The 27,926-nt window shown below is 43.9% G+C and overlaps 1 protein-coding gene across 1 annotated transcript in view; it reads right to left on the bottom strand.

Annotated features, from left to right (window-relative positions):
• LOC126478670 (potassium/sodium hyperpolarization-activated cyclic nucleotide-gated channel 4-like) overlaps nucleotides 1-25,762 on the bottom strand; it is a 70,740-nt gene extending 44,978 nt beyond the window's left edge. Inside the window, exons 1-2 of the mRNA XM_050103763.1 lie at nucleotides 25,702-25,762; nucleotides 25,007-25,211 (exon numbers count right to left, since the gene is read on the bottom strand). Of these exons, the coding sequence (XP_049959720.1) occupies nucleotides 25,007-25,211; nucleotides 25,702-25,762 (266 nt within the window). The remainder of the gene's footprint in view (nucleotides 1-25,006; nucleotides 25,212-25,701) is intronic.
• Between the last annotated feature and the right edge of the window lie 2,164 nt (nucleotides 25,763-27,926).

The raw sequence follows: 27,926 nt of genomic DNA, 5'->3' as shown, positions 1-27,926 counted from the left end.
TACGCCCAGGTCAGTCAGTCTCCTTAGATCATGGACATGTGGTTAGTGGGCGCAGAACTGACGTCCGTTAGTGTCCCGAACGTGTTCCATCTGGTTCATATTGGGCGAATCTTCTGGCTAAGATATCAACGTGATTTCAGTATCACGCTTTCAACACCACTGTAGCGTGGGTTTCGATATACTGACACGACATATATTCTTCTCGAAGAAATGTTCACGTAGTGCACACCTGTCATGATGCCTTCGGTTACCATCACAGGTCCCATAGAAGTGCGAGCCGATGTGTCTTTCCGACCGGCTCCCGTAGCGCGCTGCATATTGCGAGTAGAAGCTCGCTTTGATGGCCACGACCGTCGACCTGGTCTCATTCATCCTACCCGGTCCAATGACGAGGGACCCCTGCCTGCTGCAATTGTAATGTCAACATGAGAACACATAGGGACTTTCTGCTGCCGAAACTAATGTGCTCTGATCGGTGTGGCCTGAAATACTTGCACATGTACCAATACTGTCCTCTATCGTCAGTTTAGCCACAGATCGCCACTTACGCTGCTTCGCAGAGTGGGCAAGTCTCAAACCTCCGCATTCTCTGATAAAGAATGAACGGCCAGCTTCTTGTCGTCTACTCCTGGTTTCACTGTCCTTCAAGCACTCTCTGTAGATGCTGACCAACCTCGATGTGTCCGTTATGCTCGTTTCCAGGCGTCGGGCCATAACAATGTGGCCTTTGTCATTGTCAGTGGTTTACCCCATTTATGGTCCATACTTCGCTTAATGCGTCACATGACACAGTGGCACAAGGCAGCAGGCATTCAGTCACACGATGGGCAGTGGGAATAATGATTTGGCTCATCAATGGAGCCTTTTAGTAAACACCCTAAATATTTAAACTTGATCGCAGATACGGTTCCACGATTGATATTGTTTCAAACAATATAAAAAAAATGGAAAATACAGGATTATAGTAATGACGCTTTATGGCACTGAAATTTCAGACGTATTTAAAGTGCACATTTATGCAAATAATGCAGGTAAAGCACCAGAAGAGCCCCTAAAATTTGCAGTATATATGACAATTGTCTCACCAATGGACTAAAAGGTGGGACTGTAACTGAAAATTTTTCCGATTATTGCTTCCTGAGGCAGCTTCTTCTAAAAAGGAAACAGTCGAAGACCCAAATCCAAAAAGAATCTGCAAACTTCAGAGCAAATTATCATTAAGGAATATCATTTTACTTCCTAAACTATAGCAATGTGTTCCATTACAGAATCTCGTACTTAAATAATGTTCTCTCAAACTGAGAAGCTATTGGAATCAGAAGTTTGGAGATTTCCCCAGGACAACTCTTTGAGAATTCTGTCCTTGATGGGGCACCCATTTTTCAGAGACCAGTGCAGAAAACAGCCCTCTGGTGATGTGCACACGTTATAAATTGCGTCTGCTTTGCGATAGAAAAGAAACTTCGGTTCTATGTTGTTTCCAGCATATTTCATGAATATTCCTCCAATACTTACGTGGTACATATCTAAGTAATAATTGTATGTTGTTACAAACCTGTGGCGAGAGGCAATTAGCGCCCGATATAGTATCAGTTTGTGTGAAATATGTTTGTAGAAAACTCTTTGGACTTTCTTAACCACACGTGCAGCATCTGGAAGAACATCTAATAAATGCGTCAGATACCCAGCTCTCTTCTTTAGACTCATCTATCATAAAACAGAGTATTCCGTTTTTCTTTTGTATAATTATTCTTTCATACTTCCATTCTCTTTATAATCCCTAATCTTCATCTCTGCATAACCTAAACATTTAATAACGCTTGTGACTTAATCCAGTGATTGTTATTATATACTGTTTAATTTCTCTCTCGACTCAACCAGAGGAATAAATAGTCGTGGACGTCTCAATGCTTTTAGAATGCTCTCCTCGCTAGATGTATACGAACAACGTAAGTTGTAGGTATGTGCTTCATGGGAGATAAACATTCCATGTAATTTCATGATAAATACACGGCCCGTCATTATAAATGCTAGGTTTGTTGCTCAGTTTTACTGTTCTGGTGTTACGCCACTTATGTAGACACTTTAAACACAAAACGACTTCTGGTTTCTCTATAAAGTACAATTACATACTTGATGCTAAACTGTGACTGATAGATTCTGAAAGAGGAGACGAAACTTAAGGGAAATTAGCCATTGTAAGGTGTCTGTATCCAGCACACAGCTGTCTGATGGAAGCAGAAATAGTCTGGACTCATCATTTACGGAGAACGTTGTTTCAGGCATTCGAGCTATTTGTTTGGGACGCCACTGTCAACAGGATCCCGAATTTTCCAAAGATAAAGGACAGCGAGTTGAACACTATGTATAACACTAACAAGTATCCTTGTCTCAATATTTGTATCACTCCACGTCATTTATATAATTTTGTCTGCATTCACATGGACAGTTATACTTTCAGAATTTACACTGCCATAGCGAGCATCAAAATTTGTGAAATATGATGTAATTATAGCCTCAAATGTGTAATATATCAGAAACACTGAAATAAGTAGTGATTAAAATTGTAAATACTGTAGAGGCCTATAGGGTTGTACCTGAGATATAGATCATTTGAAAATATGCTTTTCTAAGACGGCTCCGGCTCTACGAACTTTCCGTAGAACCTTACATTTCCTCAACACATCGCTTCTGTAAACAGCTATGATGTTTGTTTCAGTGGTCTGCTGATTAGCAGCTAATAGCAAAAATTTTCAGGAACCGTTTCCATATGCCGTATGTTGATTATACACACATCAAAAAACGTTTTGTATCCTCCGGTTCCCAGAACTCCTAATGATAGACGTTGACTGTGGATACTGTATCACAGATACAGTTCCTTTGACTGTTCACAGATGTCACTAAACCCGCCCAGAGATGTAGACAACCATGCATCAGCAGCTCGTACTAGACGGAGGGAGTACGACAGCCGATCAGTTCCAGTCATTCCACCAGGAACGAGGTACACGGCTCGTGTTGTCTGTAGTTCAACCATGCGTAGACGGCCAATACCGCGGTTCGATCGCGTCCGCATTGTTACTTTGTGCCAGGATGGGCTCTCAACAAGGGAAGTGTCCAGACGTCTCGGAGTGAACCAAAGCGATGTTGTTCAGACATGGAGGAGATACAGAGAGACATGAACTGTCGATGACATGCCACGGTTAGGCCACCCAAGGGCTACTACTGCGTTGGATGACCGCCACCTATGGATTATGGCTCGGAGGAATCCAGACAGCAACGCCACCAGCCCAGAGCTGCGGCAACTGATACAGGACATGAATCTCATTGATACTTGGGAGACGATACATGGTGACAGACGCGGATACACCTACGTCACAAGTCACTCTGCAAGTCGTGTCGATCGCATTTACGTAACATGTTGTCTCGAATCTACGATCCTCGATGCGGAATTGTGGCCCGTCGCCTTTTCAGATCACATAGCACATATGTGCACGGTCTCTCTGAGTCGTCAACGAGTGTGGAGGAGTCGCACTGTTTGGAAACTGAATACAGCACACCTCAGGGAACCTGAGTGCAGGCGCTTAATCGAAGACAAAAAATGGTTCAAATGGCTCTGAGCACTATGGGACTTAACATCTATGGTCATCAGTCCCCTAGAACTTAGAACTACTTAAACCTAACTAACCTAAGGACATCACACACATCCATGCCCGAGGCAGGATTCGAACCTGCTACCGTAAAGGTCACGCGGTTCCAGACTGAAGCGCCTAGAACCGCACGACCACACCGGCCGGCTTAATCGAAGACACTTGGCACATGTGTGAACGACGCCTGCCGACATATCCGACGACGTTGCAGTGGTGGCTGGAATGCGTTAAGCGTGCATTGCACCGGGCGTTAATTGCATACGGAAGAGAGCGCTTTCACAGGATCGTAGTGCTGCTATAAAACGAGTATAGGCCCAAATAATTTCCACTGTGGTCATCTCTATGAAGAAGCGGAACACGATCAGGCAACCTTTCATGAGGTCCGACGAACACTCTCCGCGTGTCTCGACGAGACGGCCAACTGGGAGTTAACAGGGGAAGTCACAGTTTACGTAATGGATTCGCTTGATAAGGAAGCGTCGCACAAATCGCCGGGGCCCGACGGGTTTCCGTTAGAGTTTTATCGTACATTTAAAGATCTCATGACTCCACGATGGACTGCCATGTACTGCGAATTGATTTCTCCCAATGTGCCTCTTCCGCCCTCCTTCGTCGAAGGAATGATCATCCCCATCCACAAACCATCCTGCGGCACAGGAATACAGGTCTACCGGCCACTGACCCTTCTTAATTGCGACTACAAGATCTACACCAGGATACTTGCAGCACGCTTGAAACGCGAAATACGCCAAGTGATATCACTCGACCAAACGCAGCTAGGTGGAGATAGCAATATACAAACGGCACTCAGCTACTACCGCGATGTTATCGCACTGGCATCAGCATGTCTCCGGGGTGCACTGGTATCGATAGACTTCGATGGCGCCTTTGACAGGCTGAGCCATGCTTATCTCACGGAAGTGATGACGCAAATGAAGTTTCCAGAAAGTTTTGTCACCGTCATCATGAGACTACTCCACGGGGCCGCATCCAGAGTGCTCATCAATGGACGCTTCGTGAGGCCCATCACCATCTCACGATCAGTGAGACAAGGATGCCCGCTGTCGACGATATTGTATGCCATCGCTGTCGAGCCGCTGCTCTGCGGGCTCCGGAATCGACTCCAAGGAATGACCATAAGACACAACAAGTTTATATGCAGAACATTCGCAGATGACCTAGTGTTTTTAGCACGGTTAGGCGACGAGGCAAGAGCGGCCATACATTGGATTAAATTGTATTGTATGGCTACGGGAAGTCGTCTGAACATGGAAAAGTCTGGAGCGATGAACATCCGGAGAGGACACCCGAGAGGAAGTCTAGAGATCAACAAGATGAAATGCCAAGGAATTATCTTCACTACAGACGTTCGACGCACGGCGGCACTGAGCTACAGACATCTTCTGCAAACAATTCGTGCCAGTGTCCGAAGTCACAGGTTAAGGGCACTGGATATGATACAACGGGTCACCTTTGCCAACACTTATCTAGCTTCTCGCACCCCCACCTGGCGCAAGTTCTTCCTATGCCGGTGGTGTGGGCACGCCGAATCCTGGCGGCATTAGGATATTTTGTGAGCACAAGTCTGCTTTTTAAGGTCGGATACGAAATCCTCACCCTTCCTCGTAGTCGTGGAGGTCTTGGACCAGTCCACGTACGCGAGCGAGCAGTGGCTATTTACGTAATCACGATGATAAAGATATGGACACGCCACCGGACAAGGCTGACGCACACCTTGATCGATGAGATGGCTCCACCTTATCGTTCGGCACCGGTAGCGGTGTCTCACGTCTCACCATCGCTTGCCCATATGAGAACCATTTTTGTGGAACACAGTTATGTACCTATGGAACTAGCGACTACCTGGACGGCAACGGTACGTGATATATATCGCATCTTGACTCGACGACGGCCGAATAATGCCATAGAGCACCGCCAACCAACAGTTACGTGGTCAGTGGTATGGCGTACAGTGCACCACCCACACCTTGATACGGGAACGCGCGCACTGTGGTATCAGGTGGTAAACTGGAAATACATGACTCGTTCCAGGTTGCATACAATTCATATGGCGGGCGAGCCACTGTGTCCGCAGTGCAATGTTATAGACACAGAGGAACATCGCCTGATATGCGGGCCTTCGGCGGACGTACGGCGTTTAGTACCAAAAATGATCGCCTTCCTACTTCGGGTGGTGCCGCAAGCAATAGAACCACGGATACTACTTCTCCCAGATATGACCTATTATCCCCGAACAAAGCCAACCGCAGTGACTTGGTTACGAGGTTTCACTGTGCATTATCTTTTCCGAGACGGCAGTAAGACTGTACTCGACTTTTGGGTCTTACTACAAGAACATCACTCACAGTTTATGAGACATCCGAGATATCGAACATATTACGCTAATTTTTTAGAGAGTGGCTTGCTTGATCCGCCACCCAGTTCGGGTGTCCCGGATAGGAAAAGGTAATTGTTGCCTATAAGTATCAGAACAAGAAAGGACCAGGACAGTGGAGAGGATCCACAAACACACGTGAAGACGTACCCGACACCAACGCGAGGTATAACGGGATTAGCGAGGTACGCGCCCAAGTAGAGGAACGTGGTCCGTTATTGTTTTGTACTGACAGAAGCAGGATAAGATAAATAAATAAATAAATAAAAAGAAAATAAAAAAGTGGGTAGATCACTTGCCAGCAAAGGGCAAAGGTCCCGAGTTCGAGTCTCGGTCCGGCACACAGTTTTAATCTGCCAGGAAGTTTCATATCAGTGCACACTCCACTGCAGAGTTAAAATCTCATTCTGGATTAAGATCTTAATATTTATGTGAAGGGCCCATCTAAAAAAATACTGTAATATTTTAAGAAAAGTCATTAAAATATCCAAATGTATGCACGTCGTAGCAGAAATTAATAATGCAGATAATAAAATTAAAACTGTATGGGATATTGTCGAACAAGAGAAACGACAGTCATTCATTCTACAAGGTAGAACAACAGTTACACTAAATGACAATGTTGTAAGTGATAAATCACAAGTCGTAAGTATTTTGAGCAACCACTTTCTAAATATAGAAGCAAAAGCTGGATTAACCGGTTTAGTTGAAGAAGCAATAGAATGTATTAAAAACTATTCTACATAACTTTAAACAATTAGAAATAGCACTAACACTCAACACTAAAATTATTCGAGCGTAAATTTTTAGAGTGTAAAGAACAAAATATCAAATGGTGTTGTTGGAACTTCAAAGAGATTTCTGAAAAGATGTGTTGGATTAATAAATATTGTCCTTAGTGACACGTAATGCATCGATGGGAGAAACTTAAATAACTATCGTCGAGTTTCCTTACTGACATTTTTCTCCAAACTATTCGAAGAAGTAATGTACTGGTCTCATATTTAAGAAGAAACAATTTACTTAGCACATCACTGTGTGAGTCCCAGAATTGTTGCTTGACTGAGAATGCTGTTTCTGCATTTACTCTCCATACGTTGCAAGCCTTAAATAATGTAAATACCGCCGTTTGGTATTTTTTATGATCTTTACAAGGCATTTGATTGTGTATATCATGATAGTCTTTAAGATTAATAATACTAATAATATGGTCATTATAGTTAACACTAGTCATACAAGGTGTCTCAAACCTTTAGCATCAAATTGAGCCGGTCGGGATGGCCGAGCGGTTCTAGGCGCTGCAGTCTGGAACCTCGCGACCGCTACAGTCGCAGGTTCGAATCCTGCCTCGGGCATGGATGTGTGTGATGTCCTTAGGTTAGTTAGGTTTCTAAGTTCTAGGGGACAGATGACCTCAGTAGTTAAGTCCCATAGTGCTCAGAGCCATTTGAACCATTTTGAAACATCAAATTGAAACAGGTGATAACGGGCCCAAAACCGATTATGTTGAGATAGGGAACCAATGGTCAGATATGCATATTTATTACGTTACTGACACACACAGCGTACACAGCATAACGACAACATACCTCATAGTAATTGTTCAAAGTGGTGACTACCAGTCTCAGTGCATGTATGGCAACGGCGCATGAAGTTTTTCCGCACTCTCAAAGATCCCTGATGTGCAAGAGACAGGCATCTTAGACCCTAGCATGCAAGTCTTCATACGTTTTAACGGGTGTTTTATACACCAACGTTTTGAAGTAACCCAGGGGTAAAAGTCTAGAGGTTTTCGACTCGCCGATTGGCTGGTCATCGGACAGGACCTCCCTGTCCTATTCAACGACTACGGTATGTGTTATTCAGGTGCTCACTAACATTAACATCGAAGTGAGCTGGTGTACCGTCGTGATAAAGCCACATCCTTCCGCGAACAACAAGGGGTACCGTCTCCAAAAACTGTGGGAGAACTTCTCGCAGGAACATCAAAATGGTTCAAATGGCTCTGAGCACTATGGGACTTAACATCTATGGTCATCAGTCCCCTAGAACTTAGAACTACTTAAACCTAACTAACCTACGAACATCACACAACACCCAGCCATCACGAGGCAGAGAAAATCCCTGACCCCGCCGGGAATCGAACCCGGAAACCCGCGCAGGAACATCAGTTTACGTGGACCTGTCAAACGAGAATGCACCAAATAAGGTCCTGTTATATGATCTTTGACAACGCCTGCCCACGCGTTGACAGAGAACCGTTGCTGCATCCCCACGTTGCAGTAAAGAAAGTAAATAAGCGGAGCACAAACGAATGGGGGGGAATCATTTTGTCGACAACACGAGCAGGGTCAGTCTGTGGCCTAGGTGACACACACCGCCGTTTGGGACGCCAAGCTGAAAAGGGTGCGCCCGCATCTCGTGGTCGTGTTGTAGAGTTCTCGCTTCCCACGCCCGGGTTCCCGGGTTCGATTCCCGGCGGGGTCAGGGATTTTCTCTGCCTCGTGATGGCTGGGTGTTGTGTGCTGTCCTTAGGTTAGTTAGGTTTAAGTAGTTCTAAGTTCTAGGGGACTGATGACCATAGATGTTAAGTCCCATAGTGCTCAGAGCCATTTGAACCATTGAAAAGGGTGCACAAGTGCACAGTATACAGTACGTTATCATAGTTAGTAGTGAAAACTGACAGGGCCGGAAGTGTTCGAGGGAAAATGGGAGTGGGGCAGGGTTGGCAAGAGGGTTTGCAACAAATAATAAGTCGCATGTGTGAAAAATATTCTCGAACCAGCCCCGACAACAAGTCAATGGTCTGGTCTAAATACGCCGTGATCCAGGCGAGTAATTAAGTTGAAAATTTGTGCTGGATCAGGATGCGAACCATGTCTCCTGCTTGCTGGGCAGATGTGCTGAACACTACGCCATCTGGGCACAGTGGTCACCACAATTGCTCGGACTACCCTGGCACACTTCCTATCTGACGAAACTTCTCAACTTCTGTCACATACTACTGATGTGCTCTTGCTCGTTAGCCTCGTTACTCGCTCTGTCTCGCCGACTCCCACAAGAGTTGAAGCCTAGCGTGCAGCTGCACTGAAAGGGTCACTGGCAGTCATTGCCTTCTATATATATATAATTCTATTTGTGTCTAAATGTTTAATATATATTTCTCACGTAGTAAGTCTTGAATGGTTTAAGATGTCGGAACAAGATGCAGCTCTTATGCTATGCTCCATCGTTGCATCAAGCCTTTCAACTGCTTACTTGTTTCCACAAAAGCCCTTCACTTAACCATTTGAAATAGTTCTGCAAATAGTCTTCTAACATGTTAGAAGACTAGCATGGTTTCTTTTACAAACCGTTGCAGCTAACCTGTATCAATTTATAAAGTATTACCTAAACGAAATATATACATTACTGGCCATTAAATTTGCTACACGAAGAAGAAATGCAGATGATAAACGGGTATTCATTGTACAAATAGATTGTACTACAACTAACATGTTATTAGATTTTCACGCAATTTGGGTGCGTAGATCATGAGAAATCAGTACCCAGAACAACCACCTCTGGCCGTAATAAGGGCCTTGATAAGCCAGGGCATTGAGTCAAACAGAGCTTGGCTGGCGTGTACAGGTACAGCTGCCCATGCAACTCCAACACGATACCATAGTTCATCAATTGGCGTATTGTGACGAGCCAGTTGCTCGGCCACCATTGACCAGAAGTTTTCAATTGGTGAGCGATCTGGGAATGTGCTGGCCAGGGCAGCTGTCGAACGTTTTCTGTATCCAGAAAGGCCCGTGAAGGACGTGCAGCATGCGGTCGTGCATTATCCTGCTGAAATGTAGGTTTCGCAGGGATCGAATGAAGGGTAGAGCCACGGGTAGGAACACATCTGAAATGTAATGTCTACTGTTCAAAGTGCCATCAACGCTAGCAAGAGGTGACCGAGACGTGTAACCAATGGTACCCCATACCATCACGCCGGGTGATAGGGCAGTATGGCGATGACGAATACACGCTTCCAATGTGCGTTCACCGCGGTGTCGCCAAACACGGATGCGACCATCATGATGCTGTAAACAGAACCTGGATTCATCCGAAAAAATGACGTTTTGCCATTCGTGCACCCAGGTTCGTCGTTGATTACACCATCGCAGGCGCTCCTGCCTGTGATGCAGCGTCAAGGGTAACCTCAGCCATGGTCTCCGAACTGATAGTCCAAGCTGCTGCAAACGTCTTCGAACTGTTCGTTCAGATGGATGTTGTCTTGCAAACGTCCCCATCTGTTGACTCAGGGATCGAGACGTTGCTGCACGATCCGTTACAACCATGCGGATAAGATGCCTGTCATCTCGAGTGCTAGTGATACGAAGCCTTTGGGATCCAGCACGGCGTTCCGTATTACGCTTCATATTCTCTTAACAGTCATTGGTTCTCGACCAACGCGAGCAGCAATGTCGCGATACGATAAACCACAATCGCGATAGACTACAATCCGACCTTTATCAAAGTCGGAAACGTGATGGTACGCATTTCACCTCCTTACACGAGGCATCTCAACAACGTTTCATCAGGCAACGCCGGTCAACTGCTGTTTGTGTATGAGAAATCGGTCGGAAACTTTCCTTATGTCAGCACGTTGTAGGTGTCACCACTGGCGCCAACCTTGTGTGAATGCTCTGGAAAGCTAATCATTTGCATATCACAGCATCTTCTTCCTGTCGGTTAAATTTCGCGTCTGTAGCGCGTCACCTTCGTGGTGTAGCAATTTTAATGGCCCGTAGTGTATTAACTTAGCAGCATAGGTCTAGCTTCTTGGTGCATTTAACGACGGAGACTGCCAAGACAACCATACCTGGTGCTGTTTACACCGCAGTAGCATATTCCAGACAGCTTTCCTTTCAATTTTATCATATTCCTGTGATACGTTTAGGAATAATTTAATCGAACTTTAAGAAGTATTATAACACTGTACTCATCTTCCCAAGACGTTCAGATTTCTGTTAAGAAAAGGATATCATTCTTTTTAGAAAGAAATGATATTGATCGAAAATCTCTGTTGATACCGAAGGTAATTAAACATGCAACAAAATTATGTGCTCTCTGAGCACTGCCATTATCCGAAAACTTCGACTCGATATCTTCACCGGCCGGAGTGGCTGAGCGGTTCTAGGCGCTATAGTTTGGAACCGCGCGACAGCTACGGTCGCAGGTTCGAATCCTGCGTCGGGTATGGATGTGTGTGATGTCCTTAGGTTAGTTAGGTTTAAGTAGTTCTAAGTTCTAGGTGACTGATGCCCTCAGAAGTTAAGTCCCATAGTGTTCAGAGCCATTTGAACCATTCGATATCTTCAGCCATACCCTAAATTGTAAATGGTGCGTAACATCTTACGTGACTCACGCTCCATTCTATACGAAATCAAGCCAGAGACATAGAAAACATTCAAAGCTGAGAACAGTAATAGAGATGTCAGGCTACACTAATTAAGTGCATTTTATATTTGTGTTGTAAGATTTTCTTTATTTGACCTAACGTAGTTTCGATTTCAATTTCTTGATCATAACAGATGGAGTAAATAGTAATATATCTGAGATTTCGCATGTGTATAGCGATTAACAAAACGATTTATTGCTGACAGCCTCTTGAGTAAAAATACCAGGGGCGTTTGTAAAGTCCGTACGAAGTCCGAGAGATGACACCATCGGCACGTGTCGAGGTCATGTTTAGTTATTAGCATCTTTGGAAAGAAAGTACACATGTTTCAGCCATATTGGTCTGTTTCTTTGGGTTTGGCATTCGTGTGAATCAAGGAAGTTGAGTGATTGCCAAGAAATTGCTGAACGTTCTGGACGCCCTGTGGAGGTTACGGCTCCAGAAATCGTTGATAAAATCCATGATGTGGTGATGGATGACAGAAGAGTTAAGGTTCATGAGATTGCTAGTACTGTGGGCATCTCGAATGAATGGGTACAAAATATTTTGCATAAAGATTTGGACCTGAGAAAGCTATCCGCATGATGGGTTCCACGATTGCTCACGCTTGACCAAAAACGAAATCGTGTGAAGTGTTGCAAGGATGTTTTGCAATTGCTCAGGAAGAATCAGCAGGACTTAAAGTCGTCACTGTGGATGAAACATGGATACATTACTATTCTCCTGAGACCAAACAACAATCTAAACAATGAGTTACCAAGGGAGAATCTGCACCAAAAAAGGCGAAGACCATTCCTTCGGCCGGAAAGGTTATGGCGACTGTCTTTTGGGATACGCAAGGGATAATCCTCATCGACTATCTGGATGGTGCAATGCTTAATACATTGGACGCATTTGATTCAAATGCCCATACAGTTATCCAGATTCAGGTTTTTCATAATTTCCCTAAGTCGCAGAAGCCAAATGCAGGAATGGTTCCTTCGAATGGAAGCCTGGTTCATAGACCGAAGTACGAACTTGTACAGGTACTACCACAGGAGCATAAAGTAGCAGTTGTGGGACAAGCTGATACATTTTTGAGGTACTTTAATAGATTTTATCACAAGTGCACACATTTTCAGGGTAGGTTAATGTACACTATTGGCCATTAAAATTGCTACACCACGAAGATGACGTGCTACAGACGCGAAATTTAACCGACATTATTCAACATTAGTGGACTGTTTGAAAACAGAGCTGCAAGAAAAACGACTGCGACTGAACCGCAAAAAAGTACTTTTCCATCACGACAATACACCAGCACACACCTTAGCAGTTGTGGTAGCAAAATTAATGGAAACAGGATTCCAACTCGTTTCACATCCCCTCTACTCACCAGACTAGGCTCCCTCGGACTGCTATTTGTTCCCCAATTTGAAGAAATGGCTGGCGGGACAAAGATTTTATTCAAACGAGGAGGTGATTGCAGCAACTGATACCTATTTTGCAGACTTGGACAATTCCTATTATTCGGAAGGGATCAACAAATTAGAACAGCGTTGGACAAAGTACATATAAGTATATAAGTCTAAAAGGAGACTATGTCGAAAAATAAAAATGGTTTACACCAAACACGTAAGTAATTTTTATTTCTGCAAGACTTTTCTAACGCCCGTCGTATTATAGTGTCGGAATATTATTTCGGTGATTGCAAGTGTGTACTGTCATAAAATCAACTTCGTTAACGTGGAATAATATTGGTTACATTTTGGAGTGATTTACATAATCCGCTAATGGATGCAACAGTTAACAACTAGCATTTCGAGCAGTGGACTTTTCTAGAGGTCAGACCTATAAAACGTTCGGTGCACGGCGAGTTGTAGATGCAACGAATAGGACTGGGGAGGGAGGAGGAAGTGTGGAGTCGTAAAGGCGTCCCCGCGAGTAGACATTGTGTTAATTACGTGCGGCGTCGCACCTGCAGCGTGTGTGTGTGTGTGTGTGTGTGTGTGTGTGTGTGTGCGCGCGCGGCAGCCACGCTGATTGGAAACACGGGAGCACGCCCTGGTCTGGTCTGCCGCCGCACTTTACGACCGACAATCGTAAACTTGGGGTTTAGGGGCTCGTTAACTGCGACACGACACGGCGCCCTCCCAGCACCTCCAACCTCACACCTGCACTCCCTGCCAGCGCTTGTAACAGTACCTCATCATTTTCCGCCGCGTGCGTCTCAACGGCTCAAGTTCCTATCACCGCTATTGCCAACTGCTTGTTAACAATGGCCAAGAGCTTTTCAATTTACTTTATTTGTCAGGTTGGGAGGAGGGACAGGGGCGTTGTCATCAGTGTTTTGATATGATTTCCTCTCATGTGTCAGCCTCTTCATGCCAGAGTAATACCTAAACCCAACGTCGTTAGTTATTTGTTGAATATATATTACGATGGCTGCCTTCCCCTACAATATTTCCTCTCTACAACTCACCTCAGTACCGTCGAAGTAATGTCCTGCTTCTTAAAACACGTCATATAATCCCATCAATTTTCCTGCTTACTGTTCCCCGTACATCCGTTTCATTAACAGTTTACAGAGAATGATGCTGTAATGCTTAATACATTGGACGCACACGATTCAAATTCCCATACAGTTATTCAGATTCAGGTTTTTCATAATTGCCCTAAGTCGCAGAAGCCAAATGCCGGAATAGTTCCTTCGAATGGAAGCATGGCTCATAGACCGAAGTATGAAGTTGTATATGTACTGCCACAGGAGCATAAAGTAGCAGTTGTGGGACAAGCTGATACAATTTTGAGGTAATTTAATAGATTTTATCGCAAGTGCACACAATTTCAGTGTAGGTTAATGCATTTCGTGGCCAGACGGTACGTTTTCATGGCAAGTTGAAACTTCCCCTTTGAAAAATTAGTGAATTACTGTGCTGGTAAACCCCTTACGTTATTTGATTTTCAAACAGCTGAGCACAACTGAACGTACTCAGACATTTCGCTCTTTACCTATTCTGATCAACACTAAACTGACACATAATATTTTTGGCGCAACGCAATCTGACTTTCAAAAATCCCTACAAAAGAATGGCCCTGACTAACAATAACCTATACCTTTCATGAATCACTTGCCTCACAAAAATCTTCGTTACTCGAACTACTGAAATACAGCGAACGCCCATACTACCAGCTAAATAAAAGATTCTAACTACTGAAAGCACTAACTACTGATAGGCATACTTAGCAAATGAAAGATTTTGATAGAGAACAAACAATGTTTTTACCTTAAAAGTGTTCAAAAATCGTAAAATAAGAGACAGTAAATTTGTAAGACTGGATGTCATGAACCGATATATATATATATATATATATATATATATATATATATATATATATATATGTACACATGTACAGATCATCCGCTCTCAAAAATCCGCCATCTCTCTCCCCATATCCACCACTGCTGGTGGGTCACCTCCAACTGCACAACGCTACGCGTTGTTAACAGCCAACTGCCCAACACTACAATAGCATATACTCCAACAATGCAAACCAGCCAGAGACTGCACACAGCACAGCCAGTGATTTTCATATAGAGCGCTACGTGGAGTTACCAGCATAAAAACCTAAACATCCTACTTACAAAGTTAATGCAATTTTTCAATAAGCTGATAAATTTTTGTGGCAAGTTCACATATTTTTGGAGAAAGATGACATATTTTGGCTCCAAGTTGATACATTTTTGGGGCAAGTTGATATATTTTTGAGTGCAAATTGATGCATTTTTGAGGGAAGTGGATACATTTTTTCGGGCCATTACCCACGGTTCAATTCCGGTTACTTTGGTTCTTCGACTCATCACCATACTTGAGTCTGAATATAATCAGTTGATGTTTACGATGTTGGGTGGATGTTCTAGATGAAATTGGTCTAATGTTCGGAAATGCTGCGGTATGAAATTAGCGTCTCATAAGAATATGGTACATTTGGGGCACTTGTTTCCATAGAGACTGAGATTATCTTCACCATTTTAATATAGTGATGGCTTAAATTTTTTTTTTACTACCAAAAATCCGAAGCATCACTGGCAATCCTGAGACTGATTTCAGTACAATGATCTCTTTTTATATTAAGGAGCTATCCTAATATTTAAAGTGATCAGCCGGCTTCGAACCACCTCCACCAAACTGCATATGAAGAGGCTGAATGCTGTGAGGCTGGTACAGTGCCCTAGTTTCAGTCTTGGCGACGCTTTATTTGAGGTCAAAGTTCTGACAAAACTCATCAAATGCAAATATAAGATTTTGAAGCTTGTCAGTTAAATCAGTAGGGACCGTCGGCGTACATTATCTCGATGATGTTGGCATTATATGCTTTCGTTTTAGTAGGACGAAAGACAGTTTCACGCCACAAGCGACATAAAAAATCCGATTCTTCATCATTGCACAACATGATTATAATCCCGCAAGAGTCTAAACACACGTACAATCTCCTCACAGCATCCTGAATTCAACAGGATTGTACAGGGAACCACCACACGGAATTCGATCGAGTTTTAGGCATTACACAGCAAACACGCTGCGAAAAATTTTTAAGCTATATTTCTTCGACAGGGATTAAAAGAAATTAAGATATAGTTTTAGTGATAGAATGCATTTGGAAGTATCCTTTCTCACAGCTCCTTGGGTCTTTAACTCAAGGTTCGAAGCACCAAATAACCCAAGAAACGCACAACAACAGAATTTACGTAAACTACCGCATACAGCATTCCACTGCTAGACGGAAAACTGATTCTTAGCCTTTCTGTACGAAATCTGAAGTGTCATTTCGGTAAATGTCACTTTTCCCACCACAGGTGCTGTTCGCTCTCCAGTTTGAGAACAAATTAGACGTTCTGCTTCTTGAAATACAGCCTTCGCTAGTGAAACAGGAAGACTTCAGGAGTTGGTGGAACACAGCTGGGAGATGGTGTGGAGGAAGATTACTGATCTCACCATCTGAAAGGCCTACCATTTACGTGCAGTGTATCGTTGCTCGGATGAACAATGGTGTTACGCTATAAAAGTGTGTTATTAAAATGGTGCGACTTCTGGTGGAGATGGTAATTCCAATTCAACATCGTTTTAACATACAGCATAACCAGCGTATTTCATCGGAAAACGTTATTTGAAGACGTACAAAAAATTTTGAGTGAATTGGACCAATGTCTAAATGAAGAGACGTAAAACCGTTAACTTCTTATATTTCATTAGGAGCCTCTTCGTGCAGAGGAAACGGGATGGGTACTTTTTGTTATTGTTAGATCGGTCTTTTTTCCGAGCTTGAAGCTATTAAATCTGAGAGATCAAGCTGAAATGACCGCAACTCAAATTTTCTCACCCCACAACTTGCCATTTCTTCGGTGGATCATCACACGCTAACAGAACAAGGTGGGGCTACAAGCCATACCGCAAGAGGCTCGAAGAATGCTGTGAATGTCTTGCTCCACGATCATCTCATTTTACACCCTGAGACTTTCATTCTCTTTCGGTACCCGAAAAAATGACTCAGGCCAAAGCATCCGTATAAACCTCATCCTTGGGACAACGTTTTGTCAATGAAATTGTGTGGAACACCTATATTTTTGCAAAGCGCGAGAGCCATTTCAGAAGTCCTGCACACTGCCCAGGAGCGAAGGTTATGGTGGCGTGATCAAATTAAAATTCATGTCACCTGCGAGCGAAATTATAGGTTTGACGGTCATGTATGTTTTTACTGCTTCGCGTGGCTGTGTCGTCAGTAATTTGGTTTCAAATAGTAGCTGAAACCGAGTCAGGTCGGATTATAGTAGTGACCAACATTCTCACATTAAAATCGAATGCCTACAAGGAAAGAACCTAAAGGAAATTTACAACGCTTTGAGAGAGATGTGTAGGAATAGCGGAGTGGACTGGTGATCTACTCGCTTCGGTGTACATCGGGTAAACACTGAGGACAACCCGAGAAGTGAAAGGCCATCAACTCCAACAAATTACATCTCTCAGGTATTTGTTATTGAAATTTTGAGAAAGGATCGATGAAAAACATCTGAGGAAATTGCACATGAGGCCGGAATGTATGTCCCTTCAGTTTTCGTAATAGTAGCTGAAAAGTTAGCACTGAGAAATGCTATCAGATGGGTTTCGTATAATCTTAGTAGTAGTAGCATAATATAGTAAAAAATGTATAAATAATGTTTAGATATATGGAAATAATGAGACAAATTTTTCGGTGCTCGGACAAGCACAATAAGCTGAGCTACGCCTGTAAATGGGTTCATATTAGTTCACATTAGTCCTGCATGGGCGAAATAGTCTTTCTCTCTCTGTAGATTTATGCTTACCATTAATAATACTACTTCCGGTCGCTGTATCCACCTACAAAATCTTGACCGTTTCCATCGTTCCTTTTGTAATCGGATCTTCGCATTAGCTCCGAAGTACACAGGTAAGTTTCTTGAATTTTTTTATATTACATTACTACTTGGAATAATGATTCAATTTTTCACTAATGTAATACAACTACATTATTTCTTCTACACACATAAAAATACAGACTTCTTTACTTATCTCTCAACCCAAAATGGCTACCGCTGATTACGCTCTAAAATAACGTGCGTCTATCTTCGTTCATTAGCAGAGAGCGAGAACTTCCTCTCACCAAGGAACAGGAAAAACATCTTATGTTTTTAACATTTGAATATCAATAATACATGACGGTAGGCGCAGGCTCTACGCTGGGCTACCGCTTCACGTTTTCTCTTTGCCTTTAAAGAAAACGAAAATATAAAAGCAAGAAATGCACAAGGTACATCACAGTAGGCAGAAAGCAAGGTCATAAAAGAATCGCATAAGAATTGCTTTAACGTTGTCGAACAGAAGGAGAACAGTTTCTGAACAACACTATTTTACTTGACGAAACTTACATACGATATTTTGAGACAAAACTGAAACTTCAGTTGTCACAGTGGGAATGTTCCGCTCTCCAGGCCCGAAAAAAATCCGTTTCCAACAATCAAAGATGAAACCGGTGATGATCTTCGCGAATGACATGAATGGTGTCATAGCTACAAATAGTTTGCCGCAGGAGACGTCTGTAACAGGAACATACTACAAGCTGCAGAACATTCGTCACGGAAGGCCTGACATGCTTGTAGCTTATGTCCTCATACTGAACGATATTGTAAGACCGGATACTGCCGTACCAGTGAGAGAAGTGCTTGACAAATATGGGTGGGAAATATTTCCCCAACTACCATACGGTCCTGATTTGAACCCACCAGACTTCGATTTCTTTCTCAAATCGGAGAAACGACTCCTTGGAAAATGCTTTGATACAACTGGTGAAGCTTCCAGTGATGTGACCCTTGTAATCAGATAACTCAGAAAAGAAGGTGCCCTATCCTATCCGGAAGTTACCAAAAAGTTGGAAAGCTGTCATAAGGAACAACGGAGATTATATTGAAGGGCTGTAAAATTATTTTGTAAAATAATTTTCTTCCAGTATATCATACAGTGTGTAGAACTTTCGAAATGACTCCCGTAGTAAACATAAAGACAGTATCTACCAATGCCTTTGGACTTCAGATGTACTATTCAAAATCTGTGAACTGAATTGCCCGATATGTTGGTGTATCAGTGCGGACTGGCCAATGTGTCTACAAGATACCGTGTACCACTCACACCCGTGGGAACAGTGATCGTAAAAAAATTCTAACCGACATGGATTGGGACAAGTGTTACATTCTGTCAATGAGGACTGGTTTGAAATGCGACAGAAATTGCTGATTACAGTGAATACATGCCCTTCTCCAGCATTTTTTGAGGGAACATAGTATTCAAGAACGATTGTCAGTTACCTCACAAAACGCGATTCCTGACTACGAACCATGGAGCTGCACGTCTCTCTTGGGCGAAACAACTGAGAAACTGGACTGTATCTCACTGGAAAAATGCGCTATGGTCCGACGTCTTGACTTTGGCTCTTTACAAATTTCACAAGACCCTGAGTACACGACTGACCTATGAGGCGTTTAATCCACAGTGTACCAAATTGTATTACAGGCCAGAGGTTTCTCGCGTTTTCAGTTTGTGTTTCATACCATACCTTCTCCGACTGATTCACTTTACGGTGAATCTGAACCTTCACTTTCTCAAACACTAACTTTTCATCTACATCTTCATGCTGAGTATGGACAGACGTAACAGTCTCCCAAGATGAAACAGCCAGTTTCACAGACCTGCACGAAAACACATGCAGAAACGGTACGACACTGCGACTGGCCTTCTAAATTAGAAAATGTCTGTTTCGAAGAACGAGTGAACGGTGGTAATCAACATCCCCACAATTTGGTAGATCCAAGCGATCGTATCTTAAATGAATGTCTTCGGCTGGGTATTGCATTCCTGAAGAAAACACTGGACTGTCTTCTCCGGTGAATTCAGGCAGATATGAAGACTGGAGGTAGAATTACCGATTAACCATTCCTCCACAAGGCGCATCATAAAATTCAACGAGTGCATAATGATGGGTTGTAGGTAGAGTTGTATCATTTGTGTGGAGCTTGCTTTTCCTTATTACCAATGCTTGAATCATTTACGTGATTTGCTTCTTGTATATATGTTTCGCTGATGGACAGTGCAATCCGCATTCAATGATTTGTTTGGACCATATTAGTATTGTGCATAGTATTATTGCAATAGCTTTCATCAGGACGTTGCTCCTAGATCCAAACACAATTCTCTCATTAACTCTCTCATTAACTTCTCTCATCATAACAGAGGAATGGGTATTGTTCATACGTTATGCAAAAAGTCTAATTACAGTTTTGAATTTATACATTTATTTACTTTAACAATTTTGAACAAACAAAAACGTCAATCATTTGAAGATCATGCCTACAATGACAGAACACTCACGATGCCTGTTAACAAGGCTTATAGAATTGAATTATCGGATCCTCGGGAAAGAAGCTGAATAATGACCACGTGCGATCACAAAATCAGCCAAACAGAACAAATGAACGAAGAAAACCATTTAGAAAAAAAATAAAATTAAAGCATAGGAAAATAAAAGGTGAATAGCTATAACTGACTTGGCTCAGTTCGAAGTGAGGACTGTCATTATTCGTCCGTGAGACATGCAGTATCTAAGCATTTCAAACCCTCAACATTCAACCAATCATCTCTCATGGTCACGATATACTTCGACAACTGAAACGGAAGATACCTGGAAATGAAGCCAACAGTTTACCGACTAATTCGGGAGTGTTACTTACCCCTTAAAAAGCGCGATGTTCACGTGTGGTGATATCGGTGGTGCAGGAAGTTTGCCTTTGAAAGCTACCGTTGGAAAAACGATTTTTTTGCCCACACTCTTCCGAATTAGACCCTATAGTAGTCACGGCTGGTCTTAGTGAATATCAATGAGCTAAAATTAGCAACTGAGGAACTTGGTTATATCCTTGATTCGAGGTCTCTAGAGATGAAACTGCTACGGCTTCACGGCACATTGCGTGCTGGAATATGTAAATCTAATATCGAACTATCACAGCAAATAAATCACTGGGAATTTTGGCAATACATGGTAAGACCTATCTTAAGGAGGTATTGACTTCAGTTTACTGTGAGAATTGTAGGAAAGCATAATTCCTCTTTATAGGAGACCATGTAGAGAAGTCTCGGGCTACCCATTCATGAGCACTGCCCGAGTGTTTGCGATACCTAACACGTCGGATTTAAGAATTCATCGAAGCAATTCAGGTGTATGCTACTAGTTTCATTACCGATAGGTTCGATCAATACATGAGCGTTATGAAAGTGCTCCATGAACTCAAACTGGAATCTCTGCACGGAAGAAAACATTCTTTTCGTTGAAAACTATTGCGGATCTTTTTGTGTACGTGGAATTAGTCAGCTTTCACGTATGTTAGGAACTGGGTCATATAATGCATGGCTGTATTTATTTTATTTAAACTATCGAGTCCCGTCACATTATACCTTTTAGATTGTGTAACCTACAACTTCAATGTTTAATCATTGTGAAATGTTCTGTTGAAGTATAATGTGTGTTATAAGAAACATGTCTTCCGTCTTGCAATGTAAACACTAATAACATGAAGACAGAAGACGTTTTGCAACACATTTTATACTGCAACCGAGTATTTCAGAATGATTAATCATTTTAGATGTGGACTACACTGTTAAAACACACATTATAACTCAAATATAGTTTTAATTTGACCGCAATTGATAGTATAAAAAATAAGTAGAACAATGTCTCATACGATCCAGATCCTACACAGAAATTTCAGAGAATTGGCGTTTTCATTAGACTGCAGAACGGTTCTACTGTCACCAGAATACATCTCTCTCAAGGACAGCGAAGACAACATAATAAATATCAGATCCCGTACGGAAGCATACATACAGACGCTTTTCTCCCGCTCCATTGGCAACTGGAAGAGGAAACGGAGTGATTGGCAGTGGCACAACGTAACCTTCGTCCATGCCTGTGGAGTACATATGTAGATATAGATACAGATGTAAATGAGTGCCTTCATCTGGAGATGGTTTACTTGAAGAAAGCTATGGGCTTTCTTCTTCGCCGAACTGTGGCTAATATCAGGGTTAGAGGCAGTGTTATATGGTACTACCGTAATGTATCCTGGGAGAGGATGTCCTTACAAGCTTATAAGCTAAACAAGTAACCACAGCGGAAAAATGCTCCTGTTGGAACACCAAAAAGGCCAATATGCTCCAGCTTAAAAGGGTGTGACTGAACTTGTGGTGTACTTACTGCCTCAGTCTACTTTCCTCAGCTCCTTTAAAAATTTTCCGAAAAATTTTGGCACGTGAGCATATTCGCGCTCTTTTTAACAAGAACTCACATTTCACTCCCACAGGCTCGAATAAGTGTAACTCGCTCATACCCACTAGTTCATCGTTGTAAGTCGCTCGTCCCCATCCACTGCCACTTGCTCATTCTCACTCACTCATTCAGCCCAACACATTGTCAATGTCTATTTATGTCCTCTGCGACCGTCTCCTGCATCACAGCCAGATTCTCCTTCGTTCTGTCCTACTATTACTATCTCCTGTCATTATTATGGTCTCTCACTTGCTCCCTCTTAGTGCGCTATCTGCCCGCATCTCGTGGTCGTGCGGTAGCGTTCTCGCTTCCCACACCCGGGTTCCCGGGTTCGATTCCCGGCGGGGTCAGGGATTTTCTCTGCCTCGTGATGGCTGGGTGTTGTGTGATGTCCTTAGGTTAGTTCGGTTTAAATAGTTCTATGTTCTAGGGGACTGCTGACCATAGATGTTAAGTCCCATAGTGCTCAGAGCCAATGCGCTATTTCATTCATTCCTTCCCACAGCTGCTGTCTCTTCTTAGTGTGACTACCTCTGTCGCCTTATTAATCATTGTCATAAAGTCTCTCATTATCAGTGTGTCCTTCACTATTTCCTGTGAAAGAACAGTGCTAGGAAAATAGTGAAGTGTCAATAATCTTCCACTGTCGTTGTGTCCCTGTGTTTCTCTCATACTGCTATAGTCTCTTGTGTTCTTTCTATTCCGCAACCACTGCCTACTAACTTCCACTACTTGTTACATTTCCGTCTCTTTCCAAATGCTAGTCTCTTTCTCTCTCAGCGTGAAAAGTGCGAATATGTTCGCACGCCAAAATTTTCGAAAAAAATGTTAATGGCTCTGAGCAAGATAGAATGAGCCATTTTTCAGTCAGAATCTTTTAAACCGGATCGTATTCGCTTTCTTGTCCTCCAATAGCAGTAGTTTTCCATTGGCCCCCTTCTTTTCCCTCATACAGCAGGACGCGTCACTCATACGGAAAGAAATATATGGGTCAATGAAATTTTACTTATGTGAAACTGAAATAACGCAAAACTAATTTTCGACTTCAGACCGGTTTTTGTGTTCACAAAAAATTTGCATGTACCTTCAGTGCTACAACATTGTGGTTCCAGAACTTTTCTTATCACGATGCAGCCACTTTATAGCGTATTTCTCCGTGCTGAGTAACCTTATAAACTACGTTTTCGCTTCACAGTGTATTTTAAGTGTAAAAGTAGGATAAATTTGAACCTTTATATCTCCGAAAAGCCGGCCGGTATGGCCGAGGGGTTCTAGGCGCTTCAGTCTGGAACCGCGCGACCGTTATGGTCGCAGAGTCGAATCCTGCCTCGGGCATGGATGTGTGTGACGTGTCAGGTTAGTTAGGTTTAAGTAGTTCTAAGTTCTAGGGGACTGATGACCTCATGTGTTAAGTCCCACAGCGCTCAGAGCCATTTTAACCAGCCATTTATCTCCGAAAAGGATAAAGTTAGCAAAAAAGTTTTCAAGTTTGTTAAAGACCGGGCTCTTAAGAGCATATCGTAAAAATTACAGACATTTGCTGTGCATAGGCGTCTTGGAATCCGCTGCTCGGTTACTCAAAAGCTATCCGATTTCTTCCATTTGCCGGCCGCCGTGGCCGTGTGGTTCTAGGCGCTTCAGTCCGGAACCGCGGGACTGCTGCGGTCGCAGGTTCGAATCCTGCCTCGGGCATTGATATGTGTGATGTCCTTAGGTTAGTTAGGTTTAAGTAGAATGAAATTTTCACTCTGCAGCGGAGTGTGCGCTGATATGAAACTTCCTGGTAGATTAAAACTGTGTGCCCGACCGAGACTCGAACTCGGGACCTTTGCCTTTCGCGGGCAAGTGCTCTACCATCTGAGCTACCGAAGCACGACTCACGTCCGGTACTCACAGCTTTACTTCTGCCAGTATCTCGTCTTCTACCTTCCAAACTTTACAGAAGCTCTCCTGCGAAACTTGCAGAATTAGCACTCCCGAAAGAAAGGATATTGCGGAGACATGGCTTAGCCACAGCCTGGGTGATGTTTCCAGAATGAAATTTTCACTCTGCAACGGAGTTTGGAAGGTAGGAGACGAGATACTGGCAGAAGTGAAGCTGTGAGTACCGGACGTGAGTCGTGCTTCGGTAGCTCAGATGGTAGAGCACTTGCCCGCGAAAGGCAAAGGTCCCGAGTTCGAGTCTCGGTAGGGCACACAGTTTTAATCTGCCAGGAAGTTTCATAGATTTAAGTAGTTCTGAGTCTAGGGGACTGATGACCTAAGATGTTAAGTCCCATAGTGCTCAGAGCCATCTGAACCATCTTCCATTTGCCTAACCTGGAGGAAGTGTGTAATATTGAATTTTCGACTCTGTACTGTAGAACAGTTACTGTAACACATTCCTTCTGTTGTCCACACCCCAAAGGCTGTCCAACACACTTGACCTTACCTTTCTATCACCAATGGAACCCGATGTACGACCCCCGAAAAATCCCATTTTTATACGTGGGGTTTCGGAGCAAATTAACAGCGCGTGCTGTCGCCTATGTAGCCATTCATCCAGAAGCGTCCGATAGTACCGGCGCTAATACGCCGTGCATCTGGAGTTTCAGGGCTGAGGGAATGAGTGGGGCTGGCTGAAAGGTCTGCAGGGCCCGGGGAACAGGATCCCGCACTTGCGGGTCCTCGGCGAGACGTCCGCGCCGAGCCTCAAGAACGCCGCCAGCCCGAGGGCCGGCCGGGCTGCCTGCAGTCCGCCCCCACCCCGACCTCAGCCGCGTCTCGCGCCCGAAGCCGTGTGGTTGCGGGCAAAGTTTGCCGGCCTTTGGGGCGGCCGCCGCTCTGGCCGGAGAGCGGTCGGAGGCGGCGGCCCGGGGGGCAGAGGCTGGGGGCGGAGGCCGGGGGCCCGGTGTGGGGGGTGGGGGCTGCGCTGCGCGGCGTAATGGCGCCGCCTGCGGTCGCACCCCGCCCCGCGCTGTTTATGGACCGCACTTCCTCCGCGGTGGTTCTCCCCGCCTCCCCCCCCCCCCCTCTTCCTTCTTCTGCTCCTCCTCCTCTTCCACTTCTTCAGCAATTGTTTCGGAGAAGGTAACGCAATTAGGAGCATCGCGCAGCATTAAGTTAGCGCCTCGCGCAGACTCTGATTGGCGCCCGCGCCCGCCGCCTGCCAGGGAAAGTCGCGCACAATATCGGCCGCGGCGCAAATTAGCGGGGACTCGCCGGCCAGAGTTTGCGGCGCCCACCGCCACCCACAATGGGCGGCGCCGTCCTAATTAGCCGCGGGGCTATTCACCGGCGCGCCGCTGTCTCGCCGCGCCGCCATCCCAGCCCGTAGCAACGAGTTTGGAGGGACGCACAATATCTGGCCCAGCTACCTTGTCTCGTGACAAGTGAGCAGGACACTGCTGTGCAGCCGTTCTCGGCGACGCGCCGCATCTGTTGGAGCTACTCCTGCTGCACTATTGTAGATACCGCGAAAGCGCTTGTCGCTTTCAAACTGTAACCCGCATGGATTTCCACAGTGACAATTGTAATGAGTATAGGGTAAAGCGAAAGAAGATCATGCTTATTTCGAAAACATATTCTAAATCCTGTAGAAGTGTGTATGTGAAATCATAAATGCTTGCCAAATGTTCGGCACAAATTTCTCATCTTTGAAGAAAAGATCGCTTCTCTAACCATGTCACTGAAATTTAAAACACTATCTAAAATGTGATGTTTATATGTACATAGAACGATGAATAAAAATTTATACCAAGGTTGGGAGCCTAAGCCATCTATCCTTCTTACCAGGTAGAAGCACTAACCACAACGGCACTTTGGCGAAATGGCTTTACCCAACTACACGGAGTACGCCTCCGACCTCAATCAAAATCCTCGTTCACGCCTCAGCAGCCGGCCTCTGTGGCCGAGCGGTTCTAGGCGCTTCAGTCCGGAACCGCGCTGCTGCTACGGTCGCAGGCTAGAATCCTGCCTCGGGCATGGGTGTGTGTGGTGTCTTTAGGTTAGTTAGGTTTAAGTCCAGGGGACTGATGACCTCAGATGTTAAGTCCCATAATGCTTAGAGCCATTTGAACCATTTGAACCACGCCTCAGCGTACTCGGTATTCCCACTAAACTGAAACAGCATTGCAGAGGCTCCCCAACTGTACTAGAATAGCACCTCGGCATCGAATGAAACGAGGGATCGTCCCTGAAACTCAGACGCAGGTGCGTTACTCAAATCAGACCCTTTGAAGTCTCAAACACCTGTGTTATATATGTACAGACTCAAGCAACGAAAGAAAATTTTCATTTGTCACTTCGGTCTGCATATATCCACTCATCAGCCATAACATTATGACTACCGACATACAATGAATATAAACCTGTCTCTGCGACGGCAGTGAGGAATGACTGCTAGTCAGACACACACACACACACACACACATGGTACTTGTACACTGAAGCGCCAAAGAAACAGGTATAGGCATGCGTATTCCAATACAGAGATGTGTAAACAGGTAGAATACGGCGCTGCGGTCGGCAATGCCCATATAACGCAACACGTCTGACACTGTGAGATTGGATACTGCTGCTGCAATGACAGGTTATCAAGATTTAAGTGAGTTTGAGCATGAAGTTACAGTCAGCACACAAGATATGGGACACAGCATCAGAGTAGGACAAAGCTGCCAGCAACGCATTTTGTTAGTGCGGGTTGCCAACATCAGGGACAGCTACGCACACAGGGGAAAAGCAATTATTCTCCTTTGATTGACAGGTCATTAACCTATTGTTCTCCTTTTAGAGGTCCTTAATCTATTGTTCTGCTAAAAGGATACTTCGTTTTGATTGACAGATCCTTAACCTATTGTTCTCCCCCCCCCCCCCCGCCTCTCCCCACCCCCTCAGCCACAGGAAACCTGCAGCCCACCCCCTCCCCATCGCTGCTACAGGTGACCTTTTAAGTCCGAGTTATTGGAATTTGATTGACTATTAATTAAATTGATCAATTAATTAACTTCTCCCCCTATGGCAAACACTCTTCACTCCCAACCTCGCTCCTGGAAATTGGTGCGAAAAAGACTATGGTGATTGGTCATCTGGAGGGAATTCGATTACAGTGTATGGAATATTGTTTAAACAATTTAGACAATGTATAGAATATTGTTTATTTATGGCAGTGTATGCAACATACTTTATATATTTAGTCAAAGCATTTGTCCAGAAATCGATTGCAGTGTATGGAATGTTGTTTAAACAATTTAGACAGTGTGTGGTATATTGTTTATTTCAACAATTTATGTGTTTCAAGGCAATGTATAGTATATAATTTATCTATTTGTTTAAAGAATTTTTCAGGAAATCGATCCCCTCTCCCCGCCACCACATCCTCCCTTCTCCCCCTCCCCACTCACCGTCCAAATCTTTACCTTTATTGGTGACTCTCCGGTGGAGAGGAAGTGTCTCACAAAGACAATTTCAAGGTTATATTGTTTATTTATAAAAAAATCTGTTTATGGGGGTTAGATTTCGCTTGCTCATCATTCTCTGGTGTTTGGAAACATGCAGGTCTTGTAAGAAGTAATTAAATCGATCGTCTATCTATCTATTCCAA

The sequence above is a fragment of the Schistocerca serialis genome, chromosome 1, assembly GCF_023864345.2.
Source record: "Schistocerca serialis cubense isolate TAMUIC-IGC-003099 chromosome 1, iqSchSeri2.2, whole genome shotgun sequence".
Lineage (NCBI taxonomy): Eukaryota > Metazoa > Arthropoda > Insecta > Orthoptera > Acrididae > Schistocerca > Schistocerca serialis.
This window is presented reverse-complemented; position numbering and strand designations above follow the sequence as displayed.